Source organism: Carcharodon carcharias, chromosome 5 (assembly GCF_017639515.1).
Source record: "Carcharodon carcharias isolate sCarCar2 chromosome 5, sCarCar2.pri, whole genome shotgun sequence".
Classification (NCBI taxonomy): Eukaryota; Metazoa; Chordata; class Chondrichthyes; order Lamniformes; family Lamnidae; genus Carcharodon; species Carcharodon carcharias.
In genome coordinates, this window is record NC_054471.1 from 41,835,042 (window position 1) to 41,854,569 (window position 19,528).

The following is a 19,528-nucleotide window of genomic DNA, read 5'->3' on the forward strand; positions in this document are numbered from 1 at the left end:
CCCTCTTTATCACGATCTCTGATCCAACCATCTCCACACCATGACTCCCACACTTTACCCATCACTGCTCGCACACTCTCCCTATCATTGCCCCACCTCCCTCCCTCTCCCCATCACTGATCCGACACTCTCCCCATCACTACCCCTACCCTTTTCCCATCACTGCTTTCAGTTTTTCCCCATCATTGGCCCCTCCCTCCCTCTCCTGATCACTGCTCTGACTCTGTCCCCATGTCTGGCTCCTTGCTTCCTCTCCCAATCACTGTCCCCACCCTCTACCCACACTGCACCCTCCTTCCCCCCATCACTGCCCCCATTCCCCTCCCCATCACAGTGTCCTCCCATCCTCTCCCTATCACTGCCCCCTCCCCATCCCCATTAGTGCCCACTCTCCCCATCACTGTTCCCTCCCCCTATCAACCTCTGTCTCCCTCCCTCCTCCAACCACCCCTCCATTGCCCTCTCCATCTTTCAATCACTGGTTGCTGCCTATCGTCCCTACCAATGCTCAGGTCCCATTACAGCATTTGAAGCTGAACAGGGGACTTCTCTCAATCACTTTTCTAAATTTGTCTATTAATCAATATTACCAAAACAGGATAACTGATTACTTGTCTAGCGGATGAATTACAAAAGACTAGTATGCAGGTACAGCAGGTAATTAAGAAAGCTAATAGACTGTTATCCTTTATTGTGAGGGGAATTGAATACAAATGTAGGGAGGTTATGCTTCAGTTGTACAGGGTATTTGTGAGACCACATCTGGAGTACTGTGTACAGTATTGGTCTCCTTGTTTCAGGCAGAATGTAAATATATTGGAAGCAGTTCAGGGAAGGTTTACCAGATTAATACCTGGAGTGGGAGAGTTATCTTATGAGGAAAGGTTGGACAGGCTAGGTTTGTATCCACTGGAGTTTGGAAGAGTAAGATGTGACTTGACTGAAACATATAAGATCCTGAGGGGTCTTGACGGAATGGGTTTGGAAAGGATGTTTCCTCTTGTGGGGAGAATCTAGAACTCAGGTTTTAAAACACAGTTTAAAAATAAGGGCTCACCCATTTAAGACAGAGATGAGGAGAATTTTTTTCTCTTAGAGGTTTGTGAATCTTTGGAACTCTTCCTCAAAAGGCAGTGGAAGCAGTATATTTGAATATTTTTATGGCCGAACTAGATAAATTTTTGATAAGCAAGGGGGTGAAAGATTATTGGGGGCAGGGGGAATGTGCAGTTGAGGTTACAATCAGATCAGCCTTGATCTTATTGAATGGCAGAGCAGGCTCACTCCTGCTCCTAATTTGCATGTTCTTAAGTCTCGTTGTTTGTGAGAAATTGGCTGTCTCGTTTGCTTACGTTCAGAAAGTGATTACACTTCGGAAAGTATTTTGTTGCCAGTAAAGGCATTTGTGATGTTCTGAGGTGCTAGATCAATGCAAGTCTTTCTTTTAAATATAATGTAATTTATCAGTACACTGACAGGTCTTCTCACCTGTAACTGCTGCTATACAATACAAACTATCGTGGAGCTAGATACATCAATGTGATTTTTTACATGCTTTGTTATCTCTTTACTTTAAAGCATTGCTTTTTCTCCTTGTCTACCCCCTCATTATTCATCTCTCTGGCCAGGATTTTCAATTGGCCATGGGGGACAGGACAGAGGCAGGCGTGCTTTGAAAATATCACTCCCTGATGGTGTGTCAGAGTTCTGATGCCTGCAGACATGCTGGAATTTTCAAAGTGAGAGTTAGTGTTGGGGATTTGTGAATGTGCTCGCCTCCAACTAACGGCCTGAAGAACTTGTTAACAGGGCAGGGAGGACGAAAGGGTAATTTTCAGTTTGTAAATCACTGTACCCAAACAGCCTTAGTGCACAGCTGGCAGGTTCACTGTGGGCAGAAGTCAAAGTTTTTTCATATGCTGAATGATTCTGAGAACGGGGGGGATCTTGCACCAGATTGTGTGCAGTACCTTTCATTTGGCAGTTTGTGCATGTTGAGGTTGCTGGCCCTGGGAGGTACTGCCTCCTCTCTTCCACTAGGCCGCAGCAGGGTCCATCATGGCTGCGTCTCAGCACACAGGGCTCACCACTCGGCCCACTTTGGGCATGTGTTTTTGCAGATTGCTTCGTGTGAGCAACATAGTTGCAAGGTGCAGTCGGGAAACGGAGATTATCCGAGCGCTGGATTCCTAACACCAAAATAAAAATCAAACCCTCTACCTCTGCCTGCCATTCATTCTCTCTTTCAGCCACGCTGTTGCATCCCTTTCCCCTTCTTCACTCTCAGGTTTTCTCTCCTAATCTCCCTTACATTCCTCCTCTGCTCCTCATTTGCTTCTTCCTCCAATCTCTTTCCCTGTCACTCTCAACACCTCTCCTCCTCGGACCTTTTTCCTCATTCTCCCCCTTTTGATTTCATTTTCAAAAATTCTTTCGCAAGATGCAGATGTCGCTGGCTGGGCCAGCATTTATTGCCCATCCCCTAGTTTTCCTTGAGAAGGTGATGGTGAGCTGCCTTCTTGAAATGGTGCAGTCCATGTTGTGTAGGTACACCCATAATGCTGTTCGGAAGGGAGTTCCCGGGATTTTGACCCAGAGGTAGTGAAGGAAGGCACTAACTACATTTAAAGGTTATCTATATAGCATACTGAGAAAACTTCTAACCTGCTGAGTCAGCATTTACTGTCTTAACTTTCACTAAATGACTATTCCTGATTTGTATACTGGAATACGTAAATATGAGATATTGACTACTACTACTGTTGAATCTGAATTGAATTCGAATAATTGGTGCTAACTGACTTGAGTTTATCCATTAATGCCTGAACAAATGATTAGATGATAAATATTGGTTTTCTATGGTTGGCTACCACAGACAGTTAGTTGAGTGAATTACATGAACATACCCTGGGCATATGACATGGGATTGTTACATAACAATTGGAACTTCAAAGTTTATAATCTAAAACAGGAAATCGATGTTTTAAGGTCTGAGTAAATAAACAATGAGTATTGAGCATGTGGGATAATTAGCATTAAGTGTTAGAAAATGTGATTACTTGTGATAGCTAAGAAAATCTCGTTAAAATAGTAGATAATAATACAATTTTAGTGTGGACAGTGTAGTTTTAAAACCACAAAGAGAATGTGGGGCAGAATTTTATGCTCCTGGCAGGAAGGCCTGTAAAATTCCCAAGTGGCATTATTCCCTCCCACATTTAACCATCCACAATTTTAGCAGGTGGATGGGTAAGGCCTAGGGTGACCAATTATTGGCCATTTCCTGCCTGGCCAAAGGGAGGAATTCAGGGATGCAGGTCACCCTTCTCAGGCCTCACGGGGGAAAAGGGATGTGGGGTTGTTTCCATCATTCGCCCCCTTTCCAGTTCAGTGCACTGGGAGTGGGGGTCCCCTCCACCCCCAAGGTCTGCAACCACCCTCCCCCACCCCGCCCCCTGGTTGCTTCATCCCCACCTGACCTCTCCGCAAGACCCCTACCCCTCCCCCCACCTACTCCCCCCCCCCACCCCCCGCCCCACTCTCCCTACCACTAGGGACATCCTACCTGGCCCTGCTGCACGTCCCCACGCCTATCTGTTCCTGTGGACTCTGGTGCTCAGACTGCTGTTGTCCCAGCAGTGACCAGTGCTCCTGGTGGTGCTATTGGGACTACAGAGCTCTCTAGGTGTGTCTTCTTCCAGACCGAGGGACAGAAATCTCCCCTTCAGCCAATTAACAGCGCCCCCCCACCCCGCCACAAGCGTTAAATGGCTGTGGGGCTGCAGCATTGGCAGGGATGCATTCTCTGCCAGCCCCACATGGGGCGGTGTGGGAAGCCCTGTTGTATGCAAAATTCTGCCCACGGAGTCTGAAGCTCAGCTCAGGGTAAAATAGGAAACCCAGCTCCCCGCCTCCAAGCTGTGAACAGTTAAGACAGTCTGCCTTTCCACCCTGCATGTTGCCACCATCTCCTAGGAACACTCGGTGCCACTAATTGGGCACCAAACTTACCACTGGCCCAGTCGAAGCAACTAAACTTTGAAGAATATGTCACATGAGTGATGGAGATGTAGCACAAGGTCGGGGTCTGGAAATTGTCTGGGTGACAGGTTCCCGACCCTGAATTGAAAAATGAGGGAAATGGAACTGGCGGAAGATAGGGAGAAAGGGGGAAGGTTGAGTGTGGGATGGAATCTGAGAGAGCGTTCAAGTGAGGCCCAGTAGTTAATATCCAAGGGGTCAGGTGGTTTGTGGTCCACATCAGTCTCCGCACAACTTCATTCCTCCATCATGAGTTTAGAAGTGGGGATGTTCACTAATGATTGCTTTCGGTTCCACTCACAACTCCTCAGGTACTAAAGCAGTCCATGCCCGCATGCAGCAAGTCCTGGATAACATTCAGGCTTGGTAAGTGGCAAATAGTAACCATCTTCAAAAAGAGAGACCATAACCATCACCCCTTGACATTCAACGCCATTACTATCACTGAATACCCCATTATCAACATCCCAGCAGTCACCATTGACCAGAAACTGAACTGGACCGGCCAAATAAATACTATGGCTATAGGGCGGGTCAGAGGCTGGAAATTGTTTGGTCAGTAACTCACTTCCTGAGTCCCAAAAAGCTTATCTATCATCTAACAGGCACAAGTCTGGATTGTGATGGAACACCCTTCACTGGCCTGACTGCAGCTCCAATAACACTCAAGAACCTTGACACCATCCAAGACTAAGCGGCCCGCTTGATCGACACCCCATCCACCACCTTCAACGTTCACTCCCTCCAGCACTGATGCACAGTGATAGCAGTGTGTACCATATACAAGATGCACTGCTGCAATTCACCAAGACCTCTTTGACAGCACCTCCCAAACCTGCAAACTCTACCACCTAGAAGGACAAGGGCAGCAGACACATGGGAACACCACCTCCAAGCCATACACATCTCTGTCTTGGAACTATACCGTTCCGTCGCTATCATAGGGTCAAAACCCTGGAACTCCCTCCCTAACAGTGGGTGTATCTAAACCACGCGAACTGCAGTGGTACAAGAAGGCTGCTTATTATGATGTATGAAGGGCAAATAGGGGTGAGCAATAAATATTGGCCTTACCAGTGATACCCACATGCCATGAATAAAAGAAAAGCAAAACAATGTGCCAAGGTTTTTCAATAGTTTCAAAAGCATTAGTGAGCACTACTTAGCTCATTAAAGTATAATAAGGATTATCATTTGAAAGTTCAATGATAGTTTGGGAGGTGGGTGCTGCATTTCCAGTAGAGGCCCTGCCTTCAGACAAACATCAAAGGCAACACCCAACCAGTTAATACAAAAACTGTAACAAAATCCACGTTAATAAGCAACACTCCCAAAGGGCTCCATCAGTGAATTAATTCCAACCAAGCAGATGAACAAATTATTACTTGGTCACTTTAATTTCTCCCCAGCAGAAACCAGCCACCTCTTCATGTCAAAATTGATTAACAAGGCTTTAGCAGACTTTAAAAAGCAACAGCAGTTTTTCCAGTAAAAAGACAAAGACAAGAAATAAATGCTCATTTGTTCCATCGAGGTGTTCTCCAGGATTTCACTTCCAACTTAATGTCCAACTTCCATTTCACCACTTTATTTGGAAAATCATTTAAAGAAATCTTCATTTCCCCTTAGAGTAACAAAAGTTTTCAAAGAGTGGTTGTAGATTTACATGCCAATAGTATGGTGTTGTGGTGGTTCTGTTAGAGCCAGTTAGCTCAGTTAGCTTGAATGTACATGACAACATAAATTTAATCCCCATACCAGCTGAGAAAGTTCTTGGGGTCTGCCTCTTCTACTTGTCCCATTGTGATATCATGGAAAGATTGCTAGAGATAGAGATGGGTGGAGAGCCATGATTAGCAACCCTCAGACTAATCGAAAATGCTACATGGAGACAGTGGTTATGCTACTAGACTAATAATCCCAAAGTCTGGGTTAATAAACTAGAGAACACGAGTGCAAATCCCAGCACAGTAGTTTAAGAACTTGAATTCAGATTGTCAAATTGGGAAGTGAACATTGATCCTGAAGCTTTCAGATTGTTGTAAAACCCGATTAGTTCCTTCATGTTCTTTATGGAAGGAAACCTGTAGTTGTTATCTGGATTGAGCTATATGTGACTCCCATCTGACACCAATCTGGTTGACTCTTGACTGCCCTCTAAAGAGGCCTGGCAAGCCGCTCCGTTGTTTCAAACCATTCCTTTATGGGTAATAAATGCCAGCTTTACTAGTGATCAACACTTCCCAAAAATTAATAAAGTGAATCTCACCTTAATATTCTCTCTGGATTGCAAAGGTTAAACTTCCCTATCTTGCTTCACTAGTTTATCTTCTTTACACTCAGGACCATTTCTGGTGATGTTCTCCAGTGATCTTCTCTGTGTCCCTTCTAGAGTGTGCAGTTTAGAGTTGTACTTAGCATTTCAAGTGTTCTTCCACCAGAGCAGTATAAAACCTCATCATAAATAACCTACTGTTCTGGCTATATATGGCAGCATGGTGTTTTCTTCCTAAATTGTTTCTACTCGTTATACTGACAGCAGTAATAATGGCCTACATTTTTAAAGCATCTTTAACATATTGAAATATTGCAAGGCACCTCAAGAGAAGACTTAACACCAAGTAGCAGCATGACATGATCAGAAAGGCAGCTTTGGTGAGTTTAAGAGAAGTAAAAGTGTTTATGGAGCAAATTCCATGGAGTAGGGGTAAGGTATCTATCTATAAGCTCTATCACCAATGGTGGTGCATCAGGCTGAGGGGATGCACAGGAAGCTAGAGTCAATAGGCTGAAAGACACAGGCTGGGATAGAAGGTAGGAAAGGCTGTAAAAGCAGAGCAGGATAGGACCACAAAGGGATTTGGAAGTAAGGACAAAGATTTTGAATTCAGTGTGTTAGAAGTCAAGGAACCTGTAAGTTTAAAACATTCTCCCTTATGGAATATGGAGCCAACGACACCTCTGGTTGGAACACTTCTGATTTTACATTATTAACGCATATCAAACCTCATGCTCCATAATTTAAAATACAACACACTTAGCAATTAGCATTGCACACTATGTTAATTATTCCTTTTGTTCTGTTAGATGATAATCAACTTGAAGTTTTTTGTTGTATTTTACCTGTCCAGATGTGTAGTTCTTTTTCAAACCGGGGAGGAACTGTTATTCAGCGATTAATGGCTGTGGTCAGATATAAGCAGTGAGAGCCAAGCCATGCAACCATGTAGTACTCCAGGGCACTGTTGGTGTTGACCAAAAGCCCAGTTCAGTAATGGAAGGTAGGATTCTTCCCACTGGGCATCCAGTAGCTTTTTAAGCAAATAGGCACTGTGACCATAGCTGGAAATGTAGCAAAAGCTTACCAGTGCTATGTATGGTTTTGGCTAATTAAATTCCAGGAGTACCCTGACAAACATTTGGATGTCCCTAAGCATTGAGCTGCATCTAAGCTCTTCGGACTTAAGTGGGTTGGGATCAAATGTGGAGGATTTATTCTCCATATTGGCAAATATAAAGCTGAACTGTTTTGTTTTGGAGTCTTAGGCATAGCCATATGTCTGTGGTGCTTGCCAGACACTTGAATAACTGCAAATAAACATGTCCAATCTTTGCAGTTTTTGTTTTTATTTCCACAATTGATTTACTGCTGCTTCTTTACCAACCCCAAAGATGCTCTGTTCCTTCCTTCAGAGTGCTTTTCATTTGTCTCTTTTGCCCTATTCACCCTCAATGTTATCCCTGTGGCTCCTTCCTTGTGCTTGTGTATCTGCCAAGATCTGTTTGTCCAGCCATATTTCAATCTGAAGCATCTGCCAGAATTGTCAACCTTCATCACTTTGGTCTACTCATGACCACCAAAGTATTCTTAATATTAAGAACTCTTCTCTCCACCATTTCATGCTATTGGTCCTCTTCATGGCCAACCATCCAGTTCTGATGAAGGGCCCCACACAAAACCTTCCCTACATTACAACGGTGATTACATCTCAAAAATACTTCATTGGCTGCAAAGTACTTTGGGACGTCCTAAGGTGGTCAAAGACATTATATAAATGCAAGTCTCTTTTTCCCTTAACCAATTTCTCTCTTTCAATTTTGACTGGCCTTTTTACTGCCAGCATTCCTTTTTTTATTACAAGCAGTGATAGAAACAACAGCAGCACCAGAAATCCTATAAATAAATGTAATGGGAATGATGTTAGTTTCTGTGATACAGATTAAGGGTCATAACTGAGCAGAACGTTTGCCAGAGATCTGTTCCACCAGGTCTATACCAAATTTGTGCTCTGTGTGCATTTCCATATTCCAAAACTATTAAGGCAGAGAGCACCTGTCTGGATGGCCAGCAGCCTTGTAATAATATTTAAATTAAGGGTGGTTATCATAATTACAATGTGTACCTACCTGACATTTCAATGTACATTGGTGCTTCATGCCTATATATAGCAGGCAATAAGGACTCTTGGACACTGAGCTGTGTACAGAAATAAACTTAAAGGGGTCCATGGGAAAATTCAGTGAACAAATGTTCAGGTAATTTCTGCAACGTTTATCTCCTTGCTTTGTGATTTTTTCTGCTACTACTTAAGTTTTCAGAAGCCTTTTTGACAATTGCTTGGATTTTGTTTCAAAAAGCTGCATTAGTGGAATCAATACGTTTCTGATTGGGAATCTCATATATCTGCAATTTTAGGAGGATCTATTGAGAGGTGCCAGGCAGGTCAGCTTGCAGAGGTCAGCTTCCCATCTGCTGTTATCCCATGACCTATATCTGCAGGTAATATATGCTTCGGAGACTTGGCACTCCACTAGGCATCTTAAAGCACAGGAGGATTACCACCCGTGGTGCCTTCATAAGACCTTCCAAATCCAGTGGCAAGAAAGGCAGTCCAACAGCAGCGTCGTCTCCCAAGTTACATTGCCCAGCATCGAGGTGTTAATTACTCAAAACCAGCTCTGTGCGGTGGGATATGTCATTCATATGCCTGACACCAGACTCCCAAAGCAACTGCTCTACTTGGAATTTGGAGACCCCAGGAGGAGAGCGGAAACACTTTAGGGAGTCTGTAAAGCAACCCTGAAGAGGTCAAATATCCCCACCCACTCATGGAAGACCCTGGCTTGTGACCAATCAAAATGGAGAAGGATCATTTGGAAAAGCACCAAACACATCAAGAAACTTTGTCAGGAATATGCAGATGCAAAGCTGAGGCGCCAGAGAGAGCACAAACCTCCAAGCATCTCATCTACCCAACCTATACCATATGGACTGCAGTGGTTCCAGAAGGCAGCTCACCATCACCTTCTCAAGGGCAATAAGGGATGGGCAATAAGTGCTGGACTAGCTAGCAACGCGCACATCCCATGAATGAATTTTTTTTAAAAACCCTTCACGAACCATCTACTGCACGTGGCAGAGTCTGCAGATCACACATTGGACTGATCAGCTTTCTCAGAACCCATAGAATCTGAGAACCTATAGACTGAGTAGCAAGGCATCCTCGATCACGAGGGACTGCCTAAGCAGAGGAAGAGATATCTGCAGGTGGAGGTGCATGGGTGCTGCTTTCACACAGGCTCCAATTCCCAAATGGACAGCATATTTAATGATACACATATGTGAAGGCCTTATGGACTGTAATGTGAATAATTCTTTGGAAGCATACCAATCACAGGATTTCATACTTTTAATGGTATTACTTGAAAGAAGGCACATCAAGATGATTGAGGAGCAATCAGCGCCTGTTTGGGCACACCCGCTAAGATGTGACCAATCATCTCTGCAGGAATGATGGACTCATTCAGCAGTGGTCATGGGCAATTGACTTCACAGGGTCCAGGACTTCAGGGAGCCAGATGCAGAGCCGTACCACTTGTTGTCTAGAAAGCTGTAGCTGACATGCAGCATAGCACTGCCTAGCTGGGACAAAGCTGCTCATGCTGACACCTCATATTTGCTTCTACCTCTGTCTAGCCTTGCTGACCTATGGGGACAATGGCATGGAATGGAAAACAAGTACAGCCATGTAAGTTGACTACCTCCACTTCATCAGTCACCAGGCAGTGGGTTGGGCACTGTGTTTCAGATCCATGTCAGCACATTAAGTTTTCTCTTTATTTTTGCTTGTCACTTTTTTATTAGTAGTAACTGTACTGGGAGAAATTGTAAGATGTAATTTCACACTCATGGATGATATGTGAACAATGTTTTCTTAAAAATAACCGTTGGAAGTTATTATACTTGTATAGCTTACATTTACCAGGATCAACTCCAAAGTTCTTCAAAATTTTGTGTTTGGACACTGATTTACAACCACATGATAGATTGCACAATGCAATTTTATTAAGGTTGCCATTAGGGAAAACCACTTGATTAAGTCTCTCTGTAGCACAAACCACAAGATGTTTCCAATTAATTAATGTAACCAAAATAAACCTTTGTTTAAAGATTTACTCAATACAATTATGTTACCTATCAAAAACTAATAATTTGGGAGTAACTCTTTCGAGTACAAACACGTTTCCATCTGTTCCTATTCAGATGAAGTTACATTGTTTCATAGTTTGCCATTGTGAGATTTGAACTCTTGATCTTGAGGTTACAAGCCCAGTACCATAACCACTTGGCTATTTAGGCTAAGCATAATTTGGGAGTACTGATTTTTAAAATCTATGCCACTTAATTGAATCCATGTGCTTGTCAATTCTGTATTATCTAATTGGTTCGTTAGATGAAATTTTCTGTGATCTGATTGGTTGGTCTAAATATCACTTTGGATGATATTGTGCCAACCTCAATGTTTACAAAGGTGGATAAGGTGCCTTTCAGGCTGCCTGCTTTGGCCTGGATAATGTCAATTTCTTGGGTGTTGCTGAAGCTGCACTCATCCAGATGTGATGAGTATCTCAACACATTCCTGGCCTGTACCTTGTAGACAGTGGACAGGCTTTGGAGAGTCTGGAGATGAGTCACTTGCCACAGAATTACCAGCTTCTGGCCTACTCTTGTAGCCACAGGGTATTTAAATGTCTGGTCTGGTTTAAGTTTCTAGTCAACGGTAACTCCCATGATGTTGTTGGTGATCATAATGCCATTGAGCCTCATGGTATGGCAGTTAGATTCTCTCTCTTGTTGGAGATAGTCATTGCCAGGTCTTTCTGTGGAGTGAATATTAGTTGACAATTATCAGCCCAAGCCTAGATGTTGTCTAGGTCTTGATGCATTTGATTGCTTCATTATCTAAAGAACTCAAAATGGAGCTGAACATTGCGCAATCATCAGTGAACATCCCCACTTCTGATCTTGTAATGGATGGAAGGTCATTGATGAAGCAGTTGAAGATAGCTGGGCCTAGGATGATTCCTTGAGGAACTCCTGGAGTGATGTCCCTAGGCTTCAACAGTCATAATCATCTCATTTTGTACTAGGATTGACTCCAGCCACAGGAGTTTGTCCCCAAAACACATTACCAGTTTGTTAGAGCTCCTGGAGCCACAATCAGTCGAATGCTGCCCTGATGTGTAAGTAAGTCACTTTGAAACAAAAACAGAAAATGCTGGAAAAACCAGCAGCATCTGCAGAGAGAAAAACAGAGTTAACATTTCAAATCTGTATGACTCTTCTTCAGAACTAAGGAGAAGTAAAAATGTGATGAAATATATACTGTTTAAGGGGGGTGGAGCAGGTGAAGCTAGATAGAAGGCCAGTGATAGACGGAGGCAAAGGAGAGATTGACAAAAATGTCATGAACAAAAGGACAAAGGGGTGTTAATGGCAGTGGTACTGGCTAAAGGAGGTGCTGATGGTGGTATTAAGATCAGAAAGCAGAACGTGGTAATAGCAGGACAAGTGTAAACACTCTGGAAAGAACAACATGAACAAGTGACAGATGGCCCTTGTGGGGGTGGGATGAGGGTAGGGGCTGGTGATGGGAAAAAAGGTTGAAAATAGGATAAAAGGTGGGGCTAAAACAATGAACAAAAATGAAAATAAATTAAAATAAAAATAGGTGGATAAAAAATAAAAATTAAAAAATAAGAATGAATATTGAAATAAATGGGTATCAAAAAGGGGAGGGGATGGAGGAGAGAGTTCATGGTCTGAAGTTGTTGAACTCAATGTTAAGTACGGAAGGCTGTAAAGTGCCTGATCGGAAGGTGAGGTGCTGTTCCTCCAGTTTGCCTTGAGCTTCACTGGAACATTGCAGCAGGCCAAGGACGGACATGTGGGCATGAGAGCAGGGTGGCGTGTTGAAATGGATAGCGACAGGAAGGTCTGGGTCATGCTTGCAGACAGACAGAAGGTGTTCCGCAAAGCGGTCACCCAGTCTGCGTTTGGTCTTTCCAATATCAAGGAGACCGCTTTGGGAGCAGCAAATGCATTAGACTAAATTGAAGGGTGTGCAAGTGAAGCGCTGCTTCACCTGAAATCTTCCGATTAGGCACTTAATAGCCTTCCAGATTTAACATTGAGTTCAACAATTTCAGACCATGAACTCTCTCCTCCATTCTCACGGGGAGAATTTTCTCCCCGTCAGGGGGGTTGTGCAGGAAAGGGCGCAGGCAGGCGTACAGCCGATCGGTGCCCCCAATCTGCTGGGCGCTGCCATTTTATATGGACGGGCCAATCAAGGCCAGCCCAGCTTGATGCGCGTCCAGAAGCGCTGAGTGCTCCCTGTGCGGGCAGAGGGTTTGCCTGAGTCAGGGAATGCACTCTTTCGCACGCAGAAATCTCCCTGAGGCACAGAGGTGCCTCAGAGTGATTACTTTCACTTATAAAACATTGAATAAAGGTAAAACAAAAAAAATTTAAGGACATGTCCCCTCATGTGAAACTGCCACATGAGCTTGGACATGTCCATTAATTTTATTGAAAAATTTTCAAACATTTTAAAAACATTCATGAAACCTCATCCCACCTGTGGATGAGTTTCCATGAAAAATGCGAAGGCCGCCTGGGCTCTTTGCCTGCCCGCCAACCTTAAGGTTGGACAGGCAGCTTTGCTAATTGCTTTATTGGCTTTTTAAATGGCCTTAATTGGCCTTTGTGTGCAGCCAGCTCGGCTGCACACCTATCGAACTGAAAATCTGAATGACGCGCGGTGACATCGGGGTGCCTGACATCACCGTGCATCATTTTACGCCTCGGCAAGCGGGCCCCGCCCCTGCTTGCTAAGCCAAAGATTCTGTCCCACCCCTTTTTTATCCCCTTTTTTCAATAATCATTTTTACTTTTATTTTTTATCCAACTATTTTTATTTTTATTTATTTTCATTTTTATTCATTGTTTTACCCCCACCTTTCATCCTATTTTCAATATTTTTTCCCACCGCGGTCCCCTCCCCCCCACCTCCCACCCCATCCCCACTAGGGCCATCTGTCACTTGTTCATATTATACTTTCCAGAGTGCTTACCCTTGTCCTGCTATAGCCATATTCTGCTTTCTGACCTTAATGCCACCATCAGCACCTCCTTTAGCCAGTACCACCACCATTAACAACCCTTTGTTCTTTTGTTCATGACATCCCTGTCAATTTCTCCTTTGCCTCCACCTATCACTGGCCTCCTATCCAGCTTCACCTGTGCCACCCCCTTTGAACAGTGTAAATTTCATCACATTTTTACTTCTCTTTAGCTCTGAAGAAGAGTCATACTTACTTGAAACGTTAACTCCGCAGATGCTGTTCAACCTGCTGAGTTTTTCCAGCATTTTCTGTTTTTGTTTCAGATTTCCAGCATCTGCGGTAACTTACTTTTATCTAAGTCACTCTGAAGTTACTCTGACCTCTCCTTTGGAATTCAGCTCCTTTTTGTCCACGTTCTAGATTGATATATATATATATATATATATATATACACAGAGAAACCTTACTGAGATGGGGAAAGAGACTCTCTTCATTTAAAGTGGTGTCAGAAGAAACATTGAACTAATAAAAATTTTAGTGGTAATTTAGCTCTGCTCAGTTAGCCAAGTGTTGATTGATAGATTAAGGTATTCCTTCCCATGCTGGCGATCTGGATAAGTAAGAAAATCTGGTCTATTACTGCTTGCTAGGTGTCAAGGTCATGGGTCTGCAACATTACCACCTCAGTGTTAAATAGGAGAGGGGCTGGGTGACATGTATTAGTTTTATCAATAAGTTGGGCAGTATTTTGTAAGAAACATCCCTTAGTTTTATCACTCGTTGTAGCATTTCCTACTTTTATTTAGTAGCTCAACCGAGGGCTGTCCAATCCTGTGATTTATTTTAAAGCAGTGAATCTTGCTATGTTAGCAAATCGCCCATGGTATTGCTCATGCCAAGTCAAATGCTGTCCTATTGAAAGCACATGAGCGTTATACCATGATACACAATATAATATGCTGTTGCATATGGGTGCAATGTGCAAAATTGTTCTATCCATTTGAGGCCACAGAGTCTTATTGCTATAAATAAATACATCATAAGGTCAATTGTCAGCTAATTGCTGTTGGGTATATCCTGAAGTCAATTGGAGGGCATTTCTTGTTGAAGTTAGGCTTTTCTGAAACCAGCAGGAAATGATTGGATTTCTTTGTTTCAATGCTTATCACCATGTTTTTCTAGGCAGTTTGCAGATTGTGCAGCACATTAATTTTCTCCTTGTGATTGCTATACCTGTTGTTTTCCGAGGGTATTTTTTTGCATTCAACACTATTTAAGGGATTTCTTATTTTTCACTTCTAACAAAGGATTTGCATCCCTGCCCTGTTTTTTTTACAGATGTTGGTAGACATGCTGCATCTTTCCAGCAATTTTTTTGTTGTTTTTATTTCGGGTTTCCAGTAATTGAATGTATTTATTTATGTTTTTGTTCGTGTTATTTGCAACCTGCCTGGCAATTTACCTGGTTTGCAATGTTCACACATGGTCTGACAAGCATAAAATAAGCCTACTATTGCTGGTCTATATAGGTCCATCAAGTACATCATAAAGTGACCAGAGTTAAACTGCACAGCACTTTGAAATATTCTGCACTGGTGACATAATCCAGGAGCCATAATCTTTGCAGTAATAACAATCTCACAGCCAGATCAGATCAGACATTTTAAATGCTATTTAACACTATTGTTTGGTTCATTGACGCTTGCTGCCTTTATTTTACAAGCTGTGGAACAAAAGCCAGACATTAGTTTATTTCCAAGTATGTAGCACTAAATTTATTGCAAAGAAATGCTTGCATGTATATACAGGAACGTTGGTCAGCCTGAAAATGGCTGTGCTACCTAGAGTGATTTACACAGACACAATCAGATAAATAAATAGTGCATGGAAAAGATTATCTTTATGGAAGGCTTACGTATCAATTTATTTAGTTAAAAAACACCTTATAAATATCTTCAAGGAAATATATAATCATAATTTAAAACAAAAAGCCATGTGTGTAGTTGTTATTGCTGGAATCCGTGTTAGCCAGAAAGACGTTATCATTCACATGTTGGATCCAGCTAAAGACTGCCAGACAATGCTGTTCAACGGCTCTAAGTTACTGTTGGGAACAGATCCATGTATGGAAGCAAAAGCACAAAACTACAGATAAGCTCAGACAGAGCTATGCAAACCATGTTTAGAGACACTTAAAGGACAAGAATCTTCCCTGATGTCTTTCTGTTAAATTTAGAGAAGCTATCACATGCCGTCTTTTCCCATAAAGCTCCAAACAGCTGCAGGGACTCTCCCAAGGTAAGCTTTATAAATGTATTTATTTAACTATGACTTTAAAATCATCTGGTATTTATTCTATTAACTGCAGTTGAGTCAAACAATTGCAAGATGCTGTGTAGCTTCAACAGACATAATTACAACAGAAATACTAAAATAGTGTTAAGTTAATCAGAAATATAGTTAGAGCGAAGCTAGTGTAAAATGGTGACTGCCATCTTTAAAATGTATTGTGTGCATAGTTAGTTAGTAAATATTTGGGTCATACTGATTTTGCATCAGCGCCATTGCCCAGACAAGGTCACAACCAAAAGTAAAATTAAACATAATGAGGCACTGATTAATGAAATGGGTGTTGTATACTGAACATCTTAACTTTTCCATGGTCAGTCTCAATTCCAGAATTTCTAAATGTCATTTTCATCATTGAAGTTAATTTCCTTCTGAATCTATTCCACTATTCTCCTGTGCAGTACTGAGGGTGTGCTGTATGATCTGACAAGATGTTAAGCTAAGGCCCTGCCTGCCTGTCCCAGTCATTTGGATGGATAGGGATATTCAAAGGAGGCAGGCAATACTCATTATTCTGGTCGACACATCTTTTTAAGCTAACAGCACCATAAATAGTTTAGCTAGTCATTTGTCTCCCTTGGTAGTGGAATCTTGCAATGGGCAAAATGATTGTTCCATTTGTCTGCAAATTGCAGTCACTGAACTTCAAGGTCATTAATTCTGCAACAAATGCTTTATAGTGTTTTTGAGAAATGTGATAAGAGGCTATGCAAAAGCAAGCTTCTCTCATTGTTCTTGAAGGTATTGACTGAGGTACAGCACAACTAACACCAGACTCTTGCACAAGTGACTGTTATTCATCTGTGAGCCTAAATATTGATTGTCAGCATTCAAATTAGAGGAGTATTGATTTTGCATTGGTGAAGTTGCCCAGATGAGGTAATTACAAAAAAGTGAGACTAAACATAACAAAGGTGATTACATAATTAGGCTAAAATTACATCCAGGTCCAATTCTGCCCTGACCCAAAGTCCACTTCTACGTACATTCAGGAGAAAAAACTGCATAATGATCAAGAAGTATGAAGGTTGAACAATCTTCCTTTCCCTAATGCAGGACTGCTGAGAGGTTGTAGCTCCTCTAGATAATACCGTTGACAATGTTATTGCTCGATCGATTGATGTTTCACATTTATGGAAACCAGCAAGCTGAAATTAAATACTGGGAAAATATATAATAGCCATCTCACTGTGGGACCCCACTTATTGTGATAACGGAATTGAGGATAACTATTTCCATTCAGGTCTCACAATTCATATGCCTTGGGCTGTATTGTTGTACTGTGATGGACTGTACAATAGGTCACTTAAATGAAAGGAAAGCAAAATCCTATTACTGCACACAATTTGTTCACAAACATAAGAATTTGAAAAACATACCGCCTGAAGAGAAACGGAATTATTTAAAACGAGTGAGAAAGCAAAATCACAGCAACAGGACCATCGAAAAGGAAGCGAAAAGACTGGGGTGAGACTTTTGGACAGTTTTCAAAATGATGAATTGTGCAATAATCGAACCACAATTACAGTAACTTGAGTTCCCATAAAGCCATGTGAGCCGGCTAATTAAACGTCACTCAAATGATGATTGTGATAAGACTGGAGCTTCCTGTCCTTGTGCCTTTAATCTGTAGCAATTGATGCCTTCTCGGGTTTCGGCGAGAAAGATTCCAGTTTAGTGAAACAAAATACACGAGATCCTGCACAAGCAAGCCGAATCACGTGTATGTTTTAAACAGCTAGTTCGGGAAGGGTGGGTTTTCTAACTGCACATGTCGTACACCTTTTAATTGTTAGCAGTGCACAGTTCTCTGCCGATATAGGTGTCGATAGAACGTGCAGTCTAGAGTTCAAAGTTGTAGTAATTCGCAGGTCTGCCAGGGGGCATAGTATTAAGCTTTTGTGTTCCATGTAATCGCCCCGTCTTTGCATCAATCCAAGAGCAGGATTTTAAATGTTATCAGGTGTTGCAATTGTTTGATGCTTTGGAGAAATGAAATTTATGCCTATTAAACAAGCAGCCGTAAACAGGTTTTTTAAAAAAACGACTGCCTCGATTTGGGAAGACGTTAAGTAATCCTGGGATTTGTGGTTTCGTAGGAATTTAGGACGAGTTTCGGCGAAGTCCGGTTTGTATGGTCTATTTTTGACTGTGCATGAAGTTCAGAAGTATTATACTTGCCCACGAGCCACTCGACGAGTAATTAGAGGGCATTTCAATAAATAAATATTTTTTGCAAGGCAATTAAAATCCGTTTCGGGTGCACTATACAGTGGCAGGCGATTGGGTAGGTTACCGCATGTTTATTGCGTTGAAATGATTTCCCTATCATACAAAATCCTTTCAAAGGTTTACTTACGAATTCATAAATATATGACAAAAGTTATTCGACCAAAAAAAGATACTTCATAAGATTGACAGTGTGAATGCACAATGAGACATTTATGTAATAAATATCGGGAAAAATCTTTTAATGCATTTTTGACGAGAAAGAACAAGCTTTCATATAGCGCCTTTCACGACCCGTCAGAAAGGATTTCACAGTCAATAAAAGTATATTATTTGCTATAATACAGGAAACCAGTATAATACAGTTAAACCAATTACAATAAAAACAGCCTGGGCTCAAAAATTAAGGCTGCCACTCAATGCAGTCCTGAGGGAGTGCTGCACTGGCAGGGGTGCCATCTTTCGGGTGAGGGGTTAAATCGAAGCTCCATTTGTCCTCTCAGATGAAAATAAAGAATCTCATGACACGATTTGGAAGAAGAGCAGGGGAGTTAGCCCCAGTCTCCTGGCCAATATTTATCCCTCAACTAACATCACAATAACAGATTATCTGATTATTGTCACATTGCTGTTTGTGGGAGCTTGCTGTGTACAAATTGGCTGTCTTGTTTCCTACATTATACAGTGACTAGTCTTCAAAAGTTCTTTACTGGCTACAAAGCACTTTGGGGAGTTTTGTGGTTATAAAAGGCGCTATATAAATGCAAGCATCCCCTCTCTCTCCTCCCCCTTCAACCCACACACACAAACAACAAGTATAAAATTTATCAGATTTAACATTGCAGGTATTGGTTAGGTAGGACAACTGCCCCGTTCTTCAAATAGTGCCAAGGGATAGTTCACTTCCAACTCAACGAGCAGACAGGGCCTTGGTCTTACTAAAAACGCAAGACATCCCACAGTGCAGCATCCTTCCTCTCGGTACTGCACTGGATGTCCCGAGAGTGGAGCTTGAAACTGCAGCCTTCAGGCATGAAAGGAGGGAGTGCCATAGCAAACAATTTGAACAAAAACACTCTTCCATAGATTTTAGAGCCATTTGTATAGTGTCCAGGAAACCGTGTTTTGCTCAAAACACCATCCATTTTAAGAAAGTAATGTAAGCTAGAGCATTTTGTCTTGACATTTTTGGCCGTTGCTTGAAGGGAGTGCAGTTTACTGGAGTCAGAGGCTTTGGGTGGACACTTAGTCCGGCCTGAATCGGTTTCCCCTTCGCTCTTGTCTTCCGGAAGGGGGGTGGTGGGTTGGAGGCTATTGGGAATACTTCTATAATTTCATTTAGCAATCTGGAATTGTACAGTGCTTCTTGGCGATGTCCTGAGAGGGGCCTAGCAGGGAGCGAGACCCGTTTTAATGGTCTCGATGCAGGTAAAGATATCCAAATAATCGATTTTAGACAAAAAGGGTCAAAGGGTATACTTGGCAGTCTATTATTTCATAT

At 42.2% G+C, this 19,528-nt stretch overlaps 1 protein-coding gene across 4 annotated transcripts in view; it reads left to right on the forward strand.

Moving 5' to 3' along the window:
- The first annotated feature begins 15,680 nt into the window (after positions 1 to 15,680).
- LOC121277922 (sodium/calcium exchanger 1-like) overlaps positions 15,681 to 19,528 on the forward strand; it is a 335,906-nt gene continuing 332,058 nt past the window's right edge. For 3 of the 4 annotated variants that reach the window (XM_041187779.1, XM_041187781.1, XM_041187782.1), the window contains exon 1: positions 15,681 to 15,747. Coding sequence is in view for 1 of the 4 variants with exons in the window: in XM_041187783.1 (XP_041043717.1) it covers positions 15,698 to 15,747 (50 nt within the window). In the remaining 3 variants the exon portion in view is untranslated. The remainder of the gene's footprint in view (positions 15,748 to 19,528) is intronic. The other variant, XM_041187783.1, reaches the window with a different exon arrangement.